This window comes from Alosa alosa, chromosome 9 (assembly GCF_017589495.1).
Source record: "Alosa alosa isolate M-15738 ecotype Scorff River chromosome 9, AALO_Geno_1.1, whole genome shotgun sequence".
NCBI lineage: Eukaryota > Metazoa > Chordata > Actinopteri > Clupeiformes > Clupeidae > Alosa > Alosa alosa.
In genome coordinates this window covers 26,874,508-26,896,373 of record NC_063197.1, presented here as the reverse complement: position 1 = coordinate 26,896,373, position 21,866 = coordinate 26,874,508, and the positions used below count along the sequence as shown (strand labels likewise).

The 21,866-nt window shown below is 44.0% G+C and overlaps 1 protein-coding gene across 1 annotated transcript in view; it reads left to right on the top strand.

Moving 5' to 3' along the window:
- The window catches only part of nek7 (NIMA-related kinase 7), an 86,358-nt gene extending 67,598 nt beyond the window's left edge, over positions 1 to 18,760 (top strand). The window contains exons 9-10 of the mRNA XM_048252630.1: positions 12,134 to 12,247; positions 14,574 to 18,760. Coding sequence (XP_048108587.1) covers positions 12,134 to 12,247; positions 14,574 to 14,687 — 228 coding nt within the window. The 3' untranslated portion in view covers positions 14,688 to 18,760. The remainder of the gene's footprint in view (positions 1 to 12,133; positions 12,248 to 14,573) is intronic.
- Positions 18,761 to 21,866: the final 3,106 nt, after the last annotated feature.

Sequence of the window (21,866 nt, the reverse complement as noted above, 5' to 3'; positions counted from 1 at the left end):
TTCAAACTTCTTTCATCAACCTCTCCTCAGATTGCTTCATCTTGGCTGGACATTTCTGTGGTTTTGTGTGTGTGTGTGTGTGTGTGTGTGTGTGTGTGTATCTGTACGTATGTACTGTATGCATGCTTTTGTGTGTGTTTATGGACTCTATGAGCAATCTCCCCTGGCAATCTTGCCTTTCTATATAATATAATATAATATATACGAATATAGAATAGAGACGTACGTGGTCACTCTATGCAGATTGTTGGGCAGCTCCACGTAACCTGTGTGGAGAACCACCACAAGCTTAGGTTACCCACAATTCACTGGTGTTTTACTTGGTTTCATGCTCTTTCATGGTCTTTCCTTGGACTCATGCCTGTCTCCCTCACACACACATACTCACACGCACCATTACATTCTAGCACAGCATTAGTTTCAATAAGTCATAGGTTATGTAGACGGTCATGCAGCAGAACTTGAGCCCTGTGAGAAGAGTATCCCTCTCATACTGGGACGTGAGTGACTCCACCAGAGGACCACGAGCTGTAAGCGCTAGGGCTAGTGGTGGTGCTACACTGGGCACCAGTTGTGGGAAACCCAGAACATCAAAAACATCAAAGAGCCGGCAGAGGGTAAACAGCTTGGAAGCCTGTTTTGGGGGTGGACTTTTGGCATCAGTAAAACAAGCGCATTTGGTTTTGAAGGAGCTTCGTCAGTGGTGTTGCCCATCGGTTTGGCCCTAAACAAAGGCTGCCTGGTGTAGGAGCTTCCTCTGGGTGTTTCTCTCTGTCATGCCTCATCAAGAGCGGGTTTAGTTTTGCGGAGTCAGCGGAAAAAAGCACTCAAAGCTTGGCTAGCTAACTCCATTTTTAGGACTTGAAAATTTGCTGTGATTTTTTTGCATGTGTTGTGATAGTTTGGGATGTATGGGTTCAGTAGTGCAGTCATGTACGCGTATGTGCATGTATTTATTTATTACATTATTTTTTTAATTTCACAGCCTCAGTGGACACCAGTGGTTGTGTGTCTTTGTGTGTGTGTCGTTGCATGTTGGGTGTGCGTGTGTATTTTTGCCGTTGTGTCTAAAAGCAGGAGGAGGTGATTGCTGAAGCCTGCCATCCTCAGGAGTTAATATTGTGTCACATGCCAGGGATGCTGTAAAATGACATGCTTTTTTTTTCACATTTACCATCCCAAGATAAACTCACAGATAAACAAACTCTTTTTTTCAAAACAAACTTGAGTTTTCTTTTCACTTTTGACATTTTAATATTTTTTATTAATAATTCAGAAAGATTGGGTTTCGTCTCTCTCTCTTTTTTTTCCAGATAGCAGCCTAAATAACATTTCTTAGCATTAATTGCAACTTAAAATGGCAAAATAGAAAATTGTTGTTCCACGGAATTATTACACTGATGAGGCAACAACAGTGCAGTAGTGTTAATAGAGAGGATCTTCCCAGTGGGGAGAGGAAATAGTTTAGAGAGACCTCTCTCGCGCTGTCTCTTTGCCTTCCTGCCTCTCCGTCTCCCGCTGATCCGCGTCTTTGTGCGTCTTGTGTGGGGGCACCTCAGAGTGGCAGGGTCTGGATGTATATTTAATTGTGTTCCCTGGTGCCTGAGGACGGGGCTGCTCTTGATTAATATGTCATTACAAGTGCAACATGAAGGGACCCTTGTGCAGATGAAATAATGATAGTTTTCACACATAACGTGGTCAGTCCCCGCCCCCCCCCCCTTCTCTCGTTCTCTTACTCTTAGTTACTCTCTGTTGCTCTTAGTCGTTCATTTTCTCTTTCTTTTTTCCCTCTCTTCTCTGCACTCGTTACCACCTGTCACTCACTCTGGAGGCAAAAGGAGAGGCGGGGCGGGGGTGTGAGGGCCGGGGTGTGGAGAGATGCTTTCCCTCTTGCTTTTAATTGGTATGCAGAGAGAGCGAGAGAGAGGGAGGGAGGGAGAGAGAGGGAGAGAGAGGAGAGAGAGGGAGAGAGGAGGGAGGGAGGGAGGGAGAGTAACGGAGAGAAGGAGGGAGAGAGAGTGCGAGAAAGTGAGAGTGGCAGGGGAAAGGGAAAAAGATCAATATTCATTAAGCGGGAGGCCAGCTTCCTCTCTCTTCAGCGAGACCTTTACATGGAGCGTGGACTCTCTCTCTCACACACTCACACACACACACACACACACACACACACACATTCTCTCCACACTTGAGGGCTTGAGGGGTTAGAGGGCAGCAGAGGCTGGTGTAAGGCTAAGGCAGAATGAGGGTGGGTGAGGGTGGGTGTGGAGGTGTTTGCCCATTAGGGAAAGAGCGCCAGTATGTAGCAGAACGGGCACAGTATGTGTTGTGCGCGTGTATAGGAAATGTGTGTGAGTGTGTGTGTGTGTGTGTGTGCGCGCCCCCACACCAGCAGCAGCCGCTTTTCAGACAGACAGACAGCAGGCTAGCGTGTGCCCAGTGGACGACCCCCCTCGCATACCAATGAGGGCAGTGTGTGTGTGTGTAGGCAAAGATATCGAGCACAAAGCTAGTGTGTGTGTGTGTGTGTGTGCGCAGGCAGGCTATGCCAGGGCCCAGGGGTCAGGGTGCGAGTCAATCATCTCGCCCGTCATCTCGGCAGCGCTGCATCAAATTAGGCTGAAAAATCCGAGGCCTGGGAAGAGGGGGACTCTGCAGGGGGTGTGTGTGGTGTGGTGTGGTGTGGTGTCTGTTTGTGTGTGTGTGTGTGCGTGGTGCGGTGCGGTGTGGAGCCGAGCGGCCAGCAGCTGTCAGGGGCTCCGGCAGCCGGCACTAATGAAGCAGATGAATAGAGCAAAAACTCCCAAATAAAAACAGGACAGTTGACATTTTTCATCTGTCAGGAGCGCGAGATGCAGGAGGGAGGGAGGGTAGGGGAGAGAGAGAGAAAATGCCTCCCCTACCTCACACCACCCGATTTAACCCCTCAGCTACCGGATGCCTCCGGCTGTTTTTCTATCTCACCTTTCAACACACACACACACACACACGCACACAAACACACACACAAACACATGCCCACGCCCACATGGCAAGGTTCGCAAGAGGAGCAGGATAGAACTACATTACCCAGCCTACATTTACTCTGCTATTCTAAGTCTGTGCACACATACACACACACCTGCACACACACACACATACACACACTGTGGCGGGCTGCATTTCCATTTGGCTAAATGATTCGGTGCACTCTGCTGTGCGATAATTATGCTAAGATAACTGTGTACAAGCTCAGCGGTGGAGAACGCAGCCAGATGTTTCTCTAAACACCAGAGCCACTCCCTACCCTGGAGAGTATAGCCAGGTAACTCTCGATCTGTCTCTCTCCCCCTCTCTCTTCTTCTTTCTCTCTCTCTCTCTCTCTCTCTCTCCCCCTCTCCCTCTCCCTCCCTCTCTCTGTCTCTCTCTCTCTCCCCCTCTCCCTCCCTCCCTCTCCCTCTCTCTTTCTCTCCTCTGTCCCTCTCACCATCTCTTTCTCTTCCAGTAAAGGAGCTTTCAACATCAGTTCTGCTGCTACTGTGTATGGGGGGTGGAATATTTTCAGTGCATGACAGGTGGTTGGTCTGAGCTTAGATGCACATACACACACACACACACACACACACACACACACAGTCAGAAGCAGTTACTCATTCTTACGCACAGACACCATTACTGTCAGGCCCAGAAAGTGATGGGGGAAAAGAGAAAGTCATCCAGCCGAGTTAGAGACGAGGGAGAGAAATCACACCGACACGGCAGCGTCATCAACACACATACACACTGTGTGTGTGTGTGTGTGTGTGTGTGTGTGTGTGTGTGAAGAGAGAGAGGTCTTTGGATAGAATACCCTCATCCATTTTGTCAAGTCTTCTATGTGCAGAATCAGTCTCGGTCTTCACTGTGCCTTGTGTGCAGCAGGCATCGCTGTATTACTCATCCGCTGCCTCTTGGCCTTCTGCCTCACCTTCCTCGTCCAGTCCACTGACCTGCACCTGGTCAGGAGATGCCCTCTCTAACCTAGCTGCTCAGATATGACCAAGAAAGTTCGGTAACACTATACTTGAAGGTATCTGCATAAGAGTGACATGACACTGTCATTACACTAACCCTAACTTGTCATGACAAAAACCGAATGACACGTGACAGAAGCGAGGGGTTATGTCATAAACATTTATGACTTGTTTATAATGTTTATGACCCGTTTATGACAGTGTCATATCACTCTTATGAAGATAACCGAAGGTTCATTAGTTCAGTTTCGCAACACAAACAAGCTGTTTGCTGTGACCTTATATGAAGATACACTGGACAACCATGGGCCTAGTGAATACATGTTTTAGTCAGGACTGGACTTAACTCTACAGAACAGGACTGTAGTTCCCCCTGTGCACTATTGTAGGTGTATTGGTTATGAACAAACCGTCTTAGTGTGTGTTTGTTGATGATGTGTTTGTTGTGTTTGTGATGTGTGATGTGTTTTGCACTGTGTCTGTGTCTGCGTTTGCTGCGTCTGGTGAAAGCTGTGTGCCGATTTGGTGAGCTGTGCGTGTGTGTGTGTGCACGTGCACATGCAGTCCATGCTGGTTTGACTGCATTGTGCTCAATGGTGTCTCTCAACATCCATGTGACCTAGAGTTGTCCATTGACTTAGCAAAAGATGATACATTTTTGACCCTCCCACCCCGCTCTTTGCCTGTCTGTCTGCGTGTGTGTGTGTGTTCATGCGTCTGTGAAGCTGTCATTAGTGTGTTTGAGTGTGTGTGTGTGTGGCAGGGCAGAGGCGTTGTGAAAACACTGATGCGCTTGAGGAGGCCTGCCACTGAGGTGCAGCACACTGAGACCCTTGACAAGCAGCCGCCTCTCCGTCTCGCTCCGACACACTCACACACACATAGGCCCTGACCTCGCCCCACCCGACCCCACACCCACGCCCTCCCCGTTTTAATTGAGTTCTCCACTCCTTTGTGTGTGTGTGTGTGTGTGTGTGTGTGTGTGTGTGTGTGTGTGTGTGTATATGTTTATACCTGAGAAGCACAGGCATTTGCTAAAAACTCTTCATACAACTCTTATAGGATGCACTGATAGGAAGTTTGTGTACTCAACTGCTTTCTACAGTTGGCAGTTAGAGTCTGAATTCAAACATAAAGTCCACAATTCTGGCCCAGACACTTTTTGTAAGCAAATTACTCCTCTCATTTCTAGAGCATAGACAGGAGGGGTGATTGGGTGTTGAGCTAAAATCTTGGCAACCTTTCCAAAACAAAACAAACCATAGACTATGCCTTTAAGAAAATCATGGACTTTACCTTTAAGAAAAACAAGATGTGAGTCTGGAAACTCCTCCTGTCCTATCTACAAGAGTAGAGAAAAACTCACAAACTTGGCGAGAGGGTTTTGCTTTTGTGTTTAGTTCTCAATTTGGGGGCATCCTGTGGCCTGTTTAATAATGAATGTTGGCATAGGGACTACTGCATTATGGGTAATGATGCCCACAACATTTTTTCTGTCTAGCTCTCTTTACTTTTCTCATGTCTCTCTTTCTCTCCCCTTCTCACTTCTTCTGTTTATCTCTCTCCCTTTCTCTATCTCTCCCTCTCTCTTTCTCTCCATCCCTCTCTCCTTCTCTCTTTGCTGAGGCAGGACTCAGTGGTAAATGTCAGTATCATTTTTCTCTCTGCTCCTTCTCGGGCCGTCCCACTCCGCACCGTTCGACTCCGCTCCGGCCCCGCTCCGGCCCCGCTCCGGTCCCGCTCCGGTCCCGCTCCGGTCTCATTGAGCAGACTGATGATGACGTGCCTAATACCTCTCCACTCGCTGTCGTCTGTTTGCTTTTTGTCTCATCAGCACAAGGTGCAGCCGCGCCCGCCGCTAAGCACCCGCCGCCAGATGCATGCGGCTAATTGGTGACTGTGTGTGTGTGTGTGTGTGTGTGTGTGTGTGTGCGTGCGTGTATCTGTGTTTGTGTGTGTATGTGTTAGAGAGAGAGAGAGGGATTGAGGGCAGAAAGCGAGGGAGATGGAGAGAGGGTGGAAATATGCATGTGTCTGTGAGTATGTTTGCTGTATGCAGATGTATGTACTGTGTGTGTGTAGGTTTGATTAAATATGTGTGAGGTGTTTGTTTAAATGTCTGCATGTAAATGGATGTCTCCCCTGAGCTCAGCTTCATCATGCTGACATGCCGAGCTCCATCAGCAGAGTTTAATCACTGCCCTGCTGCTGCCGCTACTCTAACACACACACACACACACACACACACACACACACACACACACACACACACACACACACACACACACACACACACACACACACACACACACACACACACACACACAGACGGTGGTAATGATTCCACCTCTGTCCCACCTGTGGACACTTAGGCAGCCCTATATTGCATCATACCTCTCCTGAAAAAGTTGCTGGAAACTTCTGAACAAAGCTCGCACTCCTGTCATGCCATTACAAACCCCAGTGCTTCATGACCGTATGGGAATGGTCGTTTCAATCAACGTTATAAATAATTCCCATTTTTTTATCATCTTTCTCATTATTTTTTTAATGTATCTATATAAAGCTGAGTTTGTTTCTTTGTTGTTAAAATGTAACTGCTTTGGTAAGTTGATTTGACTCTTAATGTGGCTGCCTGTTTGCAGGCTACATGGGCCTAGTTCTTTGGTCGGCTTCAATTTCCTATTAGCATTTAATGCATGACTTTTTTTTTTAAAATGCTGTTTTGTTTTACTTTTTAAAGTCATTGTGTGTCTTTTGATATCCCAGACATCACTGGCTCAGCTTAGGGGCTAGGACTTTTATTGGAATTATGCAACCTCACATCTGTTCCCACAGAAGGTAGTCAGTGAGGGGTTGGTGTTGTGGAGGCTGTTGCTGGTGACAGGCTCTGTGTTTAGTCTGTGAGGAGAAGAGAAAACAAGACCAGAAGTCAGCGAGATCACTAGTTTTCATGGTGAACAGGTGTGCAGTCGTGATGTCATGAGAAGAGGAAGAGGAAGAGAGGTCAATGGGGTTTATCTTCAAGATGTACAGCGGAGAAAATAAGTATTTAACACGTCAACATTTTTTTCAGTAAATATACTTCCAGAGAGGCTATTCGCATTAAATTTTCTACAGACATTAGTATTAACTTAGGTAATCCACACATATAAAAAAATCCAAACATTAAAGTCCCTAAGTAGAGTTATGAGTAAAAAAAATGTAATGGCACAGGGAAAAAGTATTGAACACACTAAGAAAAAACAGTACACAAACGCAAGGAATGGCAAGGAACGAGCTGGAATCTATATATGGTTAGAGAGTAATTATCTCTCCTATCTGTGCAAATTAATGTAAGCTGGGTTAGTACATATTGATGAGCTATGAAAAGGTTTTTCGTTACCAATTTGTCACACGAGAAACATGTCATGATGGGTAAAAGCAAAGAACTCTTCCAAGACCTTTGCAACATTATTGTTGCAAAACATATCAATGGAACTCATTATAGATGCATTTCAAAACGTCAGAATCATCCAGTAAGCAGTATTGGAGCCATTATCTGCAAGTGGAAGGAACATCACTGCATCATCAATCAGCTATGCACAGGATCTCCTCACAAGATTTCTGACCAGGAAGTCAGAAGGATAGTCAGAAGTGTAGCCTAAGAGCCAAGGACCACTCCAGAAAGACTGGGAGGCAGCAGGTTCAATTGTTACAGAGAAAATCATAGGTAATGCACTCCACCGCCATGGCCTCTATGCATGCTCACCCCACATGACTCTATTACTGAAGAAAAACATGTCGAAGCTCATTGAAAGTTTGCTACACAACATTTGGACAAGCCTATGAAATACTGAGAGAATGTATTCTGGTCAGGTGAGAGCAAAATTTAACTCTTTGGATGTCATACTACACACCATATTTGGAGGAGAAATGGCACTGTGCATCACCCTAAAAATACCATACCAACAGTGAAGTTTGGAGGTGGAGGCATCACGGTGTGGGGCTGTTTTTCATCTCCTGGTACTGGCAGACTTCATACAGTTGAAGAAATGATGAATGGAGCCATTTTTTCTGGGAGAATCTTACCATCCACCAGAACAATGAGGATGAGACATGGCTAGACCTTCCAGCAGGACAATAATCCAAAGCATTCAGCAAAGGAAACTCTCAATTGGTTTCAGAGAAAGGAAATTCAGGCCCTGACTTAAATCCAATTGAACAGTTTTGGAAGTTACCTAAAGATCAGGATTTACAAGAGGGACCCCTGGAATCTTCAATATTAAAAGACTATCTGTTTAAAAGAATGGGCCAAAATCACACCTGAATACTGCGACTGATTAGTTTCGTCATAGAGGAAATGCCTTGAAGCTCTCATTACAAATAAAGGGTTTTCCCTTTTAAGAAATTTCAGTAGGCGTGTTCAATACTTTTTTGCTGTGGCATTCCACTTTTTTACTCATAACTCTACTTATGAACATTAATGTTTGGATTTTTTTTATATGTGTGGATTGCCTAAGTTAATACTAATGTCTGGTGAAAATGTCATGCAAATAGCCTCACTAGAAGTATACTTACTCAAAAAAATGTTGACGTGTTCAATATTTATTTTCCCCGTTGTATTTTCTTGTATTTGTGTATTTTTTAGATTTAAAGATCACAGCTGGTTAATAAATACCACTGACAATAGACCCATAATTCCTGCCTATTAACCGAGGTTTATACATTGATTTTACACATTTTCTTCAGCTATGAGGTTAATACACAGGGGCCGGCTATACATAGAAATGCATTTATTATGTTCATCAGCACAATCTGATTCTGATTCATTGGCCATTTGGGGAATGCTCTTAATACATGGGTCAATGTGTGTTTTATATATATATATATATATATATATATATATATATATATATATATATATTTGCATAAAACACTGACCTGTGGTTTATACACAAAGTCAAAGTCAGCTTTATTGTCAATTTCTTCACATGTTCCAGACATACAAAGAGATCGAAATTACGTTTCTCACTATCCCACGGTGAAGACTAGACATATTTTACCAATTTAGGTCCACAGACAAACATAACATTCAAGTAAACAAAAAAGTAAGTAAATAAGAGGGCACATATAATAATGAAAAAATAAGAGCAGCAAAATTTGGTTGAAATTGTGCATAGACAGTCAATAAAATACTAGTGCAAAGTCAGGCCAATAAAAGGCTTGGGTAGTTCTGTTTGACCTAAGTAAGAAAGAAAGTGGCATAGTGGTGCAAGTTATGTAAGAGCAGCAGAAGTGTTGTGTTTTCAAGACAACACCAAGTTGTCAAGTGTGCAAGTGTGCAAGTGGAGTAGTGCAGGCGGCCATTTTGGGTCCAATGTCCAGGATGTTATGTAGCTGAGGGTGGAGGGGAGAGGAGGAGAGAGTTCAGCATCCCACAGCTTGGTGTATGAAGCTGTTGGTGAGTCTGGTAGTGCTGGGGGCAGGCTTCTGTACCTCTTCCCAGAGGGCAGTAGATCAAACCGATTGTGAGCGGGGTGACTTGCATCACTCACACATTTTGGTCGCCTTCTTGGTGAGGTGGGTGGTGTAAAAATGTCCTTCAGGGAGGGGAGGAAGCACCAATAATCCTTCCAGCTGTGTTCACTGCGCGCTGCAGGGCTTTCCTGTTGTATTCAGTGCAGCTTCCCGCCCCACACAGCGATACAGCTGGAGAGGATGCTCTCAATGGTGCCCCCGGTAGAATGTGGTCATGATGGCTGGTGGAGCACTTGCTGCGCCTGAGTTTCCAGGAAGGGACAGGCTGGGCGCTGAGCTCTCTTCAGCCAGTGATGCAGTGTTGGTGGTCCAGGAGAGGTCTTCACTGATGCACCCCCAGGAATTTGGTGCTGCTCGGCTCTCTCCACCACAGCACCGGGCCGGATGGTCAGTGGCAGGTGTTGGGTGTGACCTCTCCCGAAAGTCAACAACAATCTTTTTGGTCTTGCTGACGCTCAGCAGGAGGTTGTTGTCCCTGCACCACGTGGTCAGATGGTCGACCTCCAACCTGTATTGAGTCCTTCATCGCCCTTAGTGATGAGACCCACCAGAGTTGTGTCGCCAGCAAATTTCACTATGTGATTGTTGCTGTAGGTTGCAGTGCAGTCATCGTCCAGCAGGGTGAAGAGCAGCGGACTGAGCACGAAGCCTTTGGGGCCCCTGTGCTCAGTGTGATGCTGCTTGAGGTATTGTTGCCAACACGCACTACTTGGGGCCTCTGACAGAGGAAGTCCAGTAGCCAGTTGCAGAGGTAGGTACTGAGTCCCAGTTTGTCAAGTTTGCAGATGAGTTGTTGTGGTATTATGGTGTTTACATGTCTATAAACAGCAATCTCACATATGAGTCTCTTTTTCCAGGTGGGTGAGGGCTGGGTGGAGGGCAGAGCAGATTGCATCCTCTGTAGACCGCTTTGGCCGGTATGCAAACTGGAAGGGGTCCAGGGTGGGGGGAGAATGGCTTGATATGTGACATGACAAGTCGCTCAAAGCACTTCATGATGATGGGTGTCAGTGCCACAGGGCGGTAGTCATTGAAGCAGGATGGAGCAGTTTTTCTTCGCACAGGTATGATGGTGGCAGCTTTGAAATATGATGGGACGATGGCTTGCTTCAGGGAAGTGTTAAAGATGTCTGTGAAGACATCCTTAAGCTCCCCCATGCGTCCTTCAGCATCGCGACCTGGGATGTTGTCTGGACCTGTTGCCCCTTCACTGTGTTGATAGCAGCAAGTGTCCTCTTCTCTCAGCTGTCGGGCAGAGAGGCACAGGGGCTGCTCATGTAGAGGGGGATGGGTCTTCTGTGGGCAGGTGCTGTTTGTGCTTCAAAGCGAGCAAAGAAGCGGTTCAGGCTGTTGAGCAGAGGGATGTTGCTCTCACAGCTCTGTGGCACGGGCTTGTAGTCCGTGAGGGGCCTGAATGCCCCGCCATAGGCTTTGTCGCGTTCCTGCTGTCTTTGAAGTGGGTGGTTATCTTGTGAGGTATTCCTTTTTGCTTCCTTTGATGCCACGGGACAGGTTGGCTCTCGCCACTGTTTCATGCCAGCTTCATCCCAGCTCTGTAGGCTTTGTCTCTGGCCCTCAGCAGCCTGAGGACATCCCCTGTCAGCCATGGCTTCCAGTTAGCCAGTGATGATGTCTTTTGTGTGGGTCACATCATCCGATGCACTTGGTGATGTAAGAGGTTACAGTGTCAGTATACTCCTCTATGTCTGTCTGGTTGTTGTAAGTGGCTGCCTGCTTAAACATTTCCCAGTCTGTTGTGTCAAAGCAGTCTTGAAGAGCATCGGAGGCTCCCTCAGGCCACACTTTTACCTGCTTTTACGAACGGTTTGTTCGCTTTTACCCTTTGTCTGTATGCGGGGCATTAGCATAACAGTGATATGGTCTGAAAAGTCCAATGTGGGGAGGGGGGGTGGCTTTGTATGCCCCTTTGTGTGTAGTGTAGACCAGGTCCAGGATGTTATCTCCTCTTGTTGGAAAATCAACATGCTGGTGTAGCTTTGGAAGTACAGTTTTGAGATCAGCATGGTTAAAATCTCCAGTGAAGATGGTGAAATGTGACTAATAAGTGAAATTACTGTAGTTTTTTGAAGCTGTGCGTTTGTGCGCCTTGGTGTAAGAAAGGGAGAACTAGCCCACTTTGTTGCTATGAGTGGGCAGAGATAAACCTAGCAGACAGCAACAGTGCGTGTGTGTATTGTAACATCTGCTTATGCACTTGTTTTTTAATAGAGATTCGCTCTTTCTTTCTTTGATATTTTCCCATCTTCTTTATTTCCTTCTATTTAATGTGTAATGTGTTAATGTAATCTACCAAACCACTTTGCTGGACATATTTATCATTGGATGAAGAAGAGTTATCTGGCCTTTTTTAAAGAAACATGTGGAAGTTGAAAGGTGTTTTAACGATTTCTTATGTTCATACAGTAAACATCCCTGAAATGTTCCAACAGCAAACATGTTGTTGGAAATATTTAATGGTTCTTAGTTTAGCATGCTGATTACCCCCCCCTCTCCATGGCAAAGGGAAGATATCTAAAGTGGAACTAGTTCCCTTCATGCCCCATTCCATACAGTGCTCACCTCCATCATTCTCCTCTTTTCCCTTTGTGTGTCCTATGCAGATGGCAGCCCTGCAGAGCCCCTTCTATGGAGACAAGATGAACCTGTACTCCCTGTGTAAGAAGATTGAGCAGTGCGACTACCCCCCTCTGCCATCCGATCACTACTCCGAGGAGGTACCACCCGCAAACGCTCACCACCCACCAGCACAGCCTCGGCACCTCTGACACACAGATCCTCACGATCAACCCACAGCCACTATAAATATCTCTCAGCCACACTTGTTGCAGAATGCTAGTGCAACGCTGTGATGGCAAGCTAGATACTGTATATACTGTACTGTATGTTGTCGCTTGTAACAAGACATTGGGATGTTTGTCACAAAGATGGCTGATACTAATGGCTGAGGCATTCATATGAATTGCTGTAGAGAATCGTTTCTATAGTTTCCCCTTTCTGGGGGTTTTATTTACATAATCCATATGCCATATTATGGATTTATGCTATACTGCGACCTTTACACCCTCATGCTTTCTCATTAGCTCCTGACCCTACTGTCTCTCTCTCTCTCTCTCTCTCTCTCTCACACACACACACACACACACACACACACACACACACACACACACACACACACACACACACACAGTCACCAGCATAGTTGAAGCTCCACTGTCTCATTTGCAGTTGCTAATGATATCCGTCTGCATTTCACACACTGATGAGTAAACTCTGGCATTCATGTGAGAAATACACATCTTCTGCTGTGTGTGTTATTTATAGTTTGCCCTCTCCACACAGTCCGGCTCTGTGATATGATATGGAAAAGAAAATCTGCAGGAAAAGCATTAGTTGCCTTTGTGTACAGATTTTGCCTCTATGTAGAGATTTTTCTTCTCCTCAGAAGAGGCGAAAACAGAGAAGGGGGAGAGGAAGGGAGGGTAAGAGAGAGAGAGAGAAAGATGGGGCTAGAAAATGAGAGAGAAAGGAAGATGGAGAGAAAGGCAGAGTGAAAGAGAGAGAGAGAGGGAAGGCCCTGCATCTCCCTGTAAGGATGTAAACAGCGTTCCTGAAGGATTGGCAAAAAACTGTCAGCTGCTCATCTTTGTTGTGTCATTTACCCATCCTCCCCAGATCGCAGCCCTTCTGCACCTGACACACACACACACACACACACACACACACACAGACCCCCACCCTCTCCATGAAGCGTATGAATATTTTACATATCTGCATTTCTTCTGCCCTCTGACAAACACACAACACACCCACCCTCCCCACAGCCCACACCCCACATCCCCTTTCCTCTGTATATCTGCCCCAGTACACACACACACACACACACACACACACACGCACACACGCGCGCACCTCCTCCCCTTCTTCCTCGCAACTCATTTGCAGACTTCAGACTCCGGCTGGCTGCATTTGCATTTCACATGAGCGCCTCTGATTAGAGGGAGAGAGAAAACGCCGGCGCTGCCGTTCGCCACGATTGCCTCCGTCTCCGTCAGCGCTTCCACGGTTACTGGTGCCACGGTTACCGCCGCCACCGCTGCTGCCGCCGAGTGCCATGCAACAGCGGCCAGGCCTTCAGCGGTGCAGAGTCGAGTTGAGCGGTGTGCGGTGCAGGCGGTTGCCATAGCGACGCTGCCAGCCCTCTCTTTCTTTTTTTTTAAATCCTAATCTTCTCTTTTTCTCTTTTTTTGGTCGTCTTCCTCTTCTATAATGACGGTAGCAGATCAGCGGCGGCTCTGAGCGAGAGAGATCTCTCCAGTCAGACTCCAATCCGATTCACTCGTTTTTTGAGGCTCATTTGTTTTTCTTTTTGCCGTTCCCTTCTTCCTTTTAAAATGCCAAGAAAAGAAAAGAAAGGTAGTATTGGTAAGCAGGATCAGTGTTCGGGAGCAGCCGTAGCCATATAGGTTTAGGTCGTTTTTTTTGTTTGTGCAAATGCATTTCTTTGGGTTTCCGGGATGAATCACATGCAGAAGATTCGACTGTGAGATACCGAGGCATGGAAGTACAGATACCTCACAAGTGATCAAAATGCTTCTTCTAAAGAGGAGATGTAGCACAACATATTCTGAACATTTATTTACAGGGAATGATTCTGACAAAGTAAAGTTTGATTGGAAGGTAAAACATTGGGAGGGGAGAGTTCCCATTCCTTTGTGTTTGTGTTGTCGTTATGAAGGCCCAGTTCTTAATCTCATTCTTAGTCTACTTTTATAAAAACTTCAGGAAGAATTATTCTGCCTTTGCAATTTCGAAATGTTTGCTTTTACAGTAATCTCCTATGTATTAGCTGTTAAAAAAAAATGAAACCATATAATAACCATATTAACTGCCCCTCTGTATTAACCTCATAGCTGAAGAAATTTTGCAAAATCAATGTATAAACTACGGCTAATAGTTGGGAAATTACGGTAAGCTGATTTCAAACAGATAAAATGTACACTCTGACAACCTTTTTTTAATATTCTCTCTTTCCTGATGCAGTTAAGGAAACTAGTAGACATGTGTATTAACCCAGACCCGGAGAAGAGGCCGGACATCACCTACATATCCGACATCGCCAAGCACATGCACCACCTGACGCTGGCCAATCAGTGAGGACAGCCCGCTCCCCTCCGCCGTCTACCATCAAGTCGCCCCCCCCCTTTCTTTTTGAATGCCCACAGTTCTCCTGGGAAGAGATTTTGACTGAGGACTCACAAGTTAACTTCCTCAGAGCAAAAAAAAAAATCACACCTCTCCCACCTCAGCGTGAAGCCTCCATCACACCCCGGACTCCCCAGGAAGACGCTTCACCACCCCCGAACTCTCCTCTCTCTACCCAGGCCGTCTCCCATGGCACCCCTGCTGGATCCCTAGTCCCAGGTGTGGTGATCAGTGAGGTGGATTTGTATGTGACACCCCCACCACATAGAAACACACACACATAACACATATCTATCTCTCTCTCTCTCTCTCTCTCTCTCTCTCACACACACACACACACACACACTCTCACACACACACACACACACACTTGTCAGTACCTATGCACTGTGTGTAATTAGAAGCTGAGATGTTTCGGTCACAGGGAAATCACAGGTACAGTACACTCCATGAAGCCTTACAGTCCAGACAGTGCAATAGCAAAAAGAGACGTAGTATTATATAGTTCAGAAGAAACTAAAAAGAAAATAGCAAAAAGGTTTTACTTAGCGTGATGTAGAATTATGTGTAACAAGTCGGTTATATGATGTACAAAATGAATGTTGAAATATTAAATCATGATTTATAATAACCCCAATGGCAAAAAGTGCTCAAAAAGACAAAAAATCCTTGGCATAGTGTGTTTACAGTGTAGGCATCAATGTCTAAGGACATCTAAATAGTCCTTGTGATCTGATATTTAAATGCACTAATGTCAGGTATGCAAAACTGGGAAAGTGGTCTGTAGATCACATGGGTACAGTCGGCTATGAGAACATGTGTAACATAACACATACATCACTTAGTTCATCAGGTTCAGTTGGAAAACGTAGTTATAATATGCTGGGTGGCAACCTCCCTGCTGAGGACCTTACTAGGTCTTGTGTTTTAGATTAGTATATTTGTATAGAGACATGCAGGATGTTGCAGAGTAAGGTGATTGGCATGATTGTTGTGTGCTCATGGGGGTTGGTTAGCACAAATCTGTTCCTGTTTAATTAATTCATGAAGTCAATATTCATCAGAATGTTAGTAATTATAAGCAAAACTATACAAAGCAATGCACATTTTTGACTCAGTTTCGGTCTAATAGAGGAAGACAGCTATTGAATAGTGTTTGTCATGCAAGATCTTATTAGTTTAAAAACACATTTCCATCAGCTTAGTTATAGGCAAACAAATTGTACAAATGTTCAATAGCAACTTTATATGTATTCATTTACTAATGTATTTTATTGTTACTTTCTAGTAATGGTTATGACCAAATCTAAACAGCAGAACAATTTAATGTGTTTCATACCATTCCCTGAAAATAGCGGTTCATATTTCATTTAAACTATATAGCTGTTTTAAGACACCATAAAGGAACCTCAACTGTCCAATCAAATATAAAATAATACTTATTTCTGCTCAAGGGATTCTAGCCTCTGCTGGCCTATTCAGACTATCGGCCTTTTCTTGCCTATGAGTTGCAGCACCCAAGTAACTGTGTTATTCTAGTTGTTGTTTTGAAATGTTTATACAGATCATAGTGTCTAAAGTTAGATTTGATTTTGATGTTACTGGGAGTTTGTGAATTGAGGGTTATTTGTTGTAACTGACTTTGTAGAAATTGCATTGCATAGGTTGGGAGGAATTACAGTGTATAGCCTGCCAAATAACACAAGAAACATGCTGTGACCCTCAGATGTTTGGTCACCTTAATGTTATAATCTGCCTAATGGTAATCTAATCATTGTAACAAAGGAAAGGTCCGCAGCCTGACATGACCCTGAACACACCCTGACAACAGGGGCCAGGAAGCAAACTGAGTTGTGACGCAACACCCACCAATTTTAGTATGGGAATGGGAGAAGACCATAGAGAGCCATCTTGGGCGACAAGTCAGAAATAATTTAATAACATATGAAAAAAGGTTATGGGGCCTGTTATTTGTATTAGAAACCTAGTTTACATCAAGAGTGAAGGAGATATCTTAAACAATATGTATGGCTAGATTTTGACAAGCTAATGTTGTTCAGACCATTGTGGCTGAAGCTGAAGTATGTTCTGCCTGCTTTGTTAGTACTCTTTAGTGGGATACAGACAGATTGCTGCATTAACCACAAGACGTACATCCTTACTTTTTTTGCACCCCTCCCCTCAAGATGAACAAAACTCACTTTTGTGACTCAAGTGAATTTCCCTTTTTCAAAAGAGTGTCTTCCTCTTTTTGAAAATGGGAAGTCATTTATCACCAATTAAGGTCATGTATGGACCCTTTCAAGAGAGTTCCCTTATCAGCATCATAGTTGGCCCCACAAGACTCCCTGCTAGCTGATATCAGCTTGGTGGCGAGAGTCGTAAAAACAAAGGAAAAAAGTAAAAACTGTGCATCTCATGTTCCTGTGCTGACTGTACCCATTCTGCAGAATCGCTCGGCCTTCCCTTTCCACTTCTAGCCTGGTGGCCATTTCACATAGTTCTTCCCCTTCTGACAATATGGTCACTAGGGTGCTTTGAGAGACAGGGCCCAGTTTCGAAGCAAATCTAGATGTTATTCCAATCATAGCAGTGTGAAAGGTTGTCTTATTTCGCTGTAATGCATAACTAATACTGGAGGTCCTGTGCAGACTAGGTTACCCTGTACTGTAGATGTGGCCTTCCCGATGCTTATATCTTTCTGTGCAGTACAGGCTATTTTTGTATATTTGCCACCATTGCTTAGTAAAAACTATTTGCAAAAAAAATGTTTGCAAACAAAGGCCCTAATATACCAAAGATTTTCTACATTCATTTGCATTGTACTGGTATTTGCTTGAGTGCAGGTAGTTTGTGCCTTTTTTCCAATAAGAAGCCTACAGTTGGGTCAAGTGCCTTTCTCTGTGGGGATATAGTCCACTGATGTTTGTGCTTTTGTATTTTACCATCAAGGAATGATCCCTTGAATGTAGTCAGCTTGTTTACGGCTAACATCACATTTTGGGACTCACAGGTTTAAGTTTAGGACTAAAACTGTACAGAATAGGTACTTTTCAAAAAGAAAAAAAATCTGTTCCATGACAATTGCACATTTTATTTCTTGTTTGTTACAACTTTTGCTATGTATATTTACCCATGTTCCAAAAATATGTTCCAAAGAAACGTTATTAATTCAGTGTATTCCATTTCATCGGTGTCGTGTGTTTTACAAGCTCCTGCTCGAGTTCCCTCTTGGAGACGCTTTGCTAGGCTCAGAGGTTGTTGTGAAGTGTGCAGACACAGAGGGACAGGAATGATCAGAAGATATGTGCTTTGAAAATAAACAACGAAAGGCAAGCGGCTCTCGCACACTATTGTCTGCATACTGTATTTTAAAGGCTGCTGTGTCGGATGTAACACATATGAAATGGTATTTTTTTTTGTTTGTTTGTTTGTTTTGAAGTAGTCGAGCGCATTTTTAATTCCATGCAAGTGTTTACCTTTTTTTCGGTATCAGTGTCATGTAATCAATGCATTTTTGTTTTGGTAACGCAGTAACAAACTGTATATCAACTCCTGTTGCCTTTTAAAGAAGTGAATGTTTTATTTATCATGTCACATCACTTTGCTCCTGGTAATGAATCTGTACAATCTAGAATGGGGTTGCATTAGGAGACAGTTAGAAATGGAAATTATTGTTTGTTATTATGGGATGGCAAAATTATGACCTCTTCCCGGTTATGTTTTGTGTGTATGTGTATAGTTGTGGTCTGCTAAAATGAGACATAGTAAGCAAAAACAAAAATTGAATGCCTCTGTGCATGTTTGTCTCAGCAGGACCAGTTCCATACTTTCTGAAGGGTTTCATTTTTTAAATCCCCTCTTATTATTTTTGACGAGGCAGACAGGCAGCTTTTTTTCCCCCTTTTATTTATATTTTATTTTGTTTTTATTTGAACATTTCATGGCTTATCTTTTTGTTTTCCAGGAGAAACAGTAATAGTCTGTGTGCTAACAGAATAAACAACAAAAAATGTAAACCTAAACTTCCACAAGCTCATGTTTTTTTGTTTGTTATTTTTCTGTTTCTCTCGGTCTCACTCTCAGCCAGTGTCGACTGAGATCATTGTATGCACACGGTTACCAATTAGGTGTCTTATTTACCCGACTTGATGAAATTAGTGTCTTATTTGCTCTCATGTCAATCAGTGCGGCGCCGTTTGCTTCCCTCCTCCTCCTCCTCCTCCTCCTCTTCCTCCTCCACCTTTCCTTTTGAAGGGCTTTATTTGTACTCTGCGCTTGTATCTCATCCTAGTCCAGAGTGTGATTACTGTAGGCAGGAAGTTGCGGTGTGTGTCATGCTTTTCTTCACCCTTGGGTCTGCTCCACCCCTCCCCATTCCTCCAACCCAGCTGCATGCTGGGCTTCTCTCCTGGGCCCAGGAACACAGGAGAGAGCCTGGAGCCCTTTTGGCTTCTCTATAATGAATCCCTCTAGGATCCAGGAGTTTCATTTTCATTACAGGGAAAATTGCTCTCATGGAATCATCTGCACAATAAAAACAAACAAAAAGTTTTTTTACTTACAGAATTGATATTTGGATTTTTGCTTAAGTTTATGTTTTTTTATTGGTTTTCTTCTTGTTTGTTGTTTTTGTTGTTTCATTTCAGAAAAAAAAGAATACAAGTTATTTTTAATCTTTGCAACATTCTCACTTTTGGAACAGTGGAGGAGAAAAAACAATTAGAGAAATATTCTTGCACCCAAAAAGTGTTGTTTTTCCCTCCTAATAAAACACACAGTAAACACTGTGGTGCATAATAATATGCTTGTGGACTGTTTTGAGGTGGTAGACAAACAAAAAGAAGACACACTAGACCATCTAGTGGTAAGGAGATTCCACTGCATTCTTCGACAGATATTGCTCAGGCACAGTATAGTCTTATCCTCCGGAGAGCAGGCAAGATGCCAGGCTAACAAGCTAACCCATGGGAAGAGTTTCATGGAAATTATAAAGGCCAAATCCTCTCCTTGGGAAATGAAACACAGATCTGGTCCATAGTGAACAGTTTCCAACAGAAATTGTGTTGTTTTTTTCTTTCACCTCGCCACAAGTAACTGTGACCTAATGACTAATGGCAGGTCCCTCCAGAATTGATCTGTATGCTTCAGCAACCTTGGGAACACCAGTCAGTGTCTGTTCATCAAATCAACCCATGACTATGAAACCCAGGGAAATTTAACACATGAGCACACTTCTACAGGATTTGTACTCGGTTCAAAGCAATTCCTGTCTCTTGCACAATTATTTAATCTGTAAACATGCAGAAAATAAACTGATTTGTTCCCCAGCATCCAGGTGTTCCTGCAGTACCTACTTCTTAAAATGTTCCCATAAAAAAAAGGCAAGAACTGATTCATTTCCCAGGACCCAGGTTCCATTAAGGCCAACCCCCATGAACATCGCCATGCATTGACATTTTATATGCATTAGTTTGGCAGATGCTTTTAAGCACACCGACTTACATGTAAACTACAATGTGATCAAGGCTTCAAAGAGGAAGCGGAGAAGAACGGTGCCTTAAAACAAAGAAAGCAGCCGGGCTAGGCTTGGTTGAGTTGGGCTGGGTTGGCCTCATCTGACTACGACCCAGAGGAGCCCATGGGCAGATTAATAACCTGTCTTGCAGGCATTGCAGCTGCCCGAAGCAGCGTTGATAGATTTTTCCCATGGTTTTGCCCCAGCCCAGAAGTCGGAAAGAAAGTTCAGGTACTCGGTAGTCTGTCGTGTGCGATATAGACCTTCCTTTCAGTGTGTAAGATTGAGTGTAGTTGCATTAGAGACGCTAACATGTGTGGAGGTGGTTTTGAAGGCGTTGAGAGCAAGGTTGTTCCTGGCTAAATGCTGCTTTCTGATTGCAGTCAGGCTTTTAAAGAGACAAAGGGAGAGAAAATGAATGAGAGAGAGATGTAAACAATGGCTTGCAAATGTATGGCTTTTGTCTTTTGATTTACCCCCTGTAGACATGCAGGGAGGAAGACTCTTAGCTTCTTGAGAGCTGGTATTGAAGGATTTTCTGTTTTGAAGCCTGAAATATCAATATTGTGCACATTTGAAATAGCTCGTGGCACATGCTTGGCAACTGGAAAAACTTCAGATGTATTAGTTTGAGACCAGAGAGGAATTATCAGGGGGAACTGTCTCAAAGCATCCCATATTCAGACCTCTGTTTTCCAGCTGAAAATTGGTATGAAATGGAGCTTCTGGATGCCTTAGAACTACAATGAAAACAAACAATAAAAAAGGGCAAGATTTGTAATTTCTGTCTTTTCTCAATTAATTCTGAACATTATCTCTTTTTTTTGCACATGCACTTCGGTCTCTTGGCAAATCAATATCTTAATAGAATTAATTGACCTTATTTTGATCAGGGCTTTAAAAATATCTTTTTGTTTTTTGTTTTAATGCCAGTGAACTGCCTGCAAAGAGCTGCACATTCAGTCCTCAGAAGGTATTAAATGGGTTCCAGGCTTTGAAAAATAGTTATCAATTCCAACTGTCATTCCATTTCCTGTTTTAGGAAGACAATGAAAAGGCAGGGATCAAATATAATCAGATCAAATATAACCTAGTTATGCTGCTTGTGGTAAAAGTATCATTGATTTTTTACTATTAAGTCTATATAGGCCTACAATAAAGTCTCTTTAGTAACTACAGATTTTAAATCAGTTTTCCCTCATCATTCCATGCATACATCAGCGTTAAGTCTGGCAGAGAACATAACCCACGCAGTGACCCGACTCAAAATAAAAGCCCAGTGCCTCTTCCAAATGGGGGAGCTCAAAAAAAGCGTTTCCATGGCGTCTTGTGGAACATTACGCCTCTGTTTCCCATCAGGGTGGAAGGAAGAGGATTTTTTTTTAACCCCCCCTTCCCCCATACAGTTTTACACAAACTGTACCTATTGAAAACAAATGCTGTGTTCCTGAATGCATTCAAAAGCAGTGGGATCCAGAGAGCGGGTTTACAGGTGTGTCTGAGGCAGAGAGCCGAGAGCCGTCAGATGGCTTAACTCCCCACTCCAGATGGTTTTGCTTCCTCATCATTTTATCAGCCTCCGTTTTACCCAATGCCAGTTGCCGTTTTCTCTG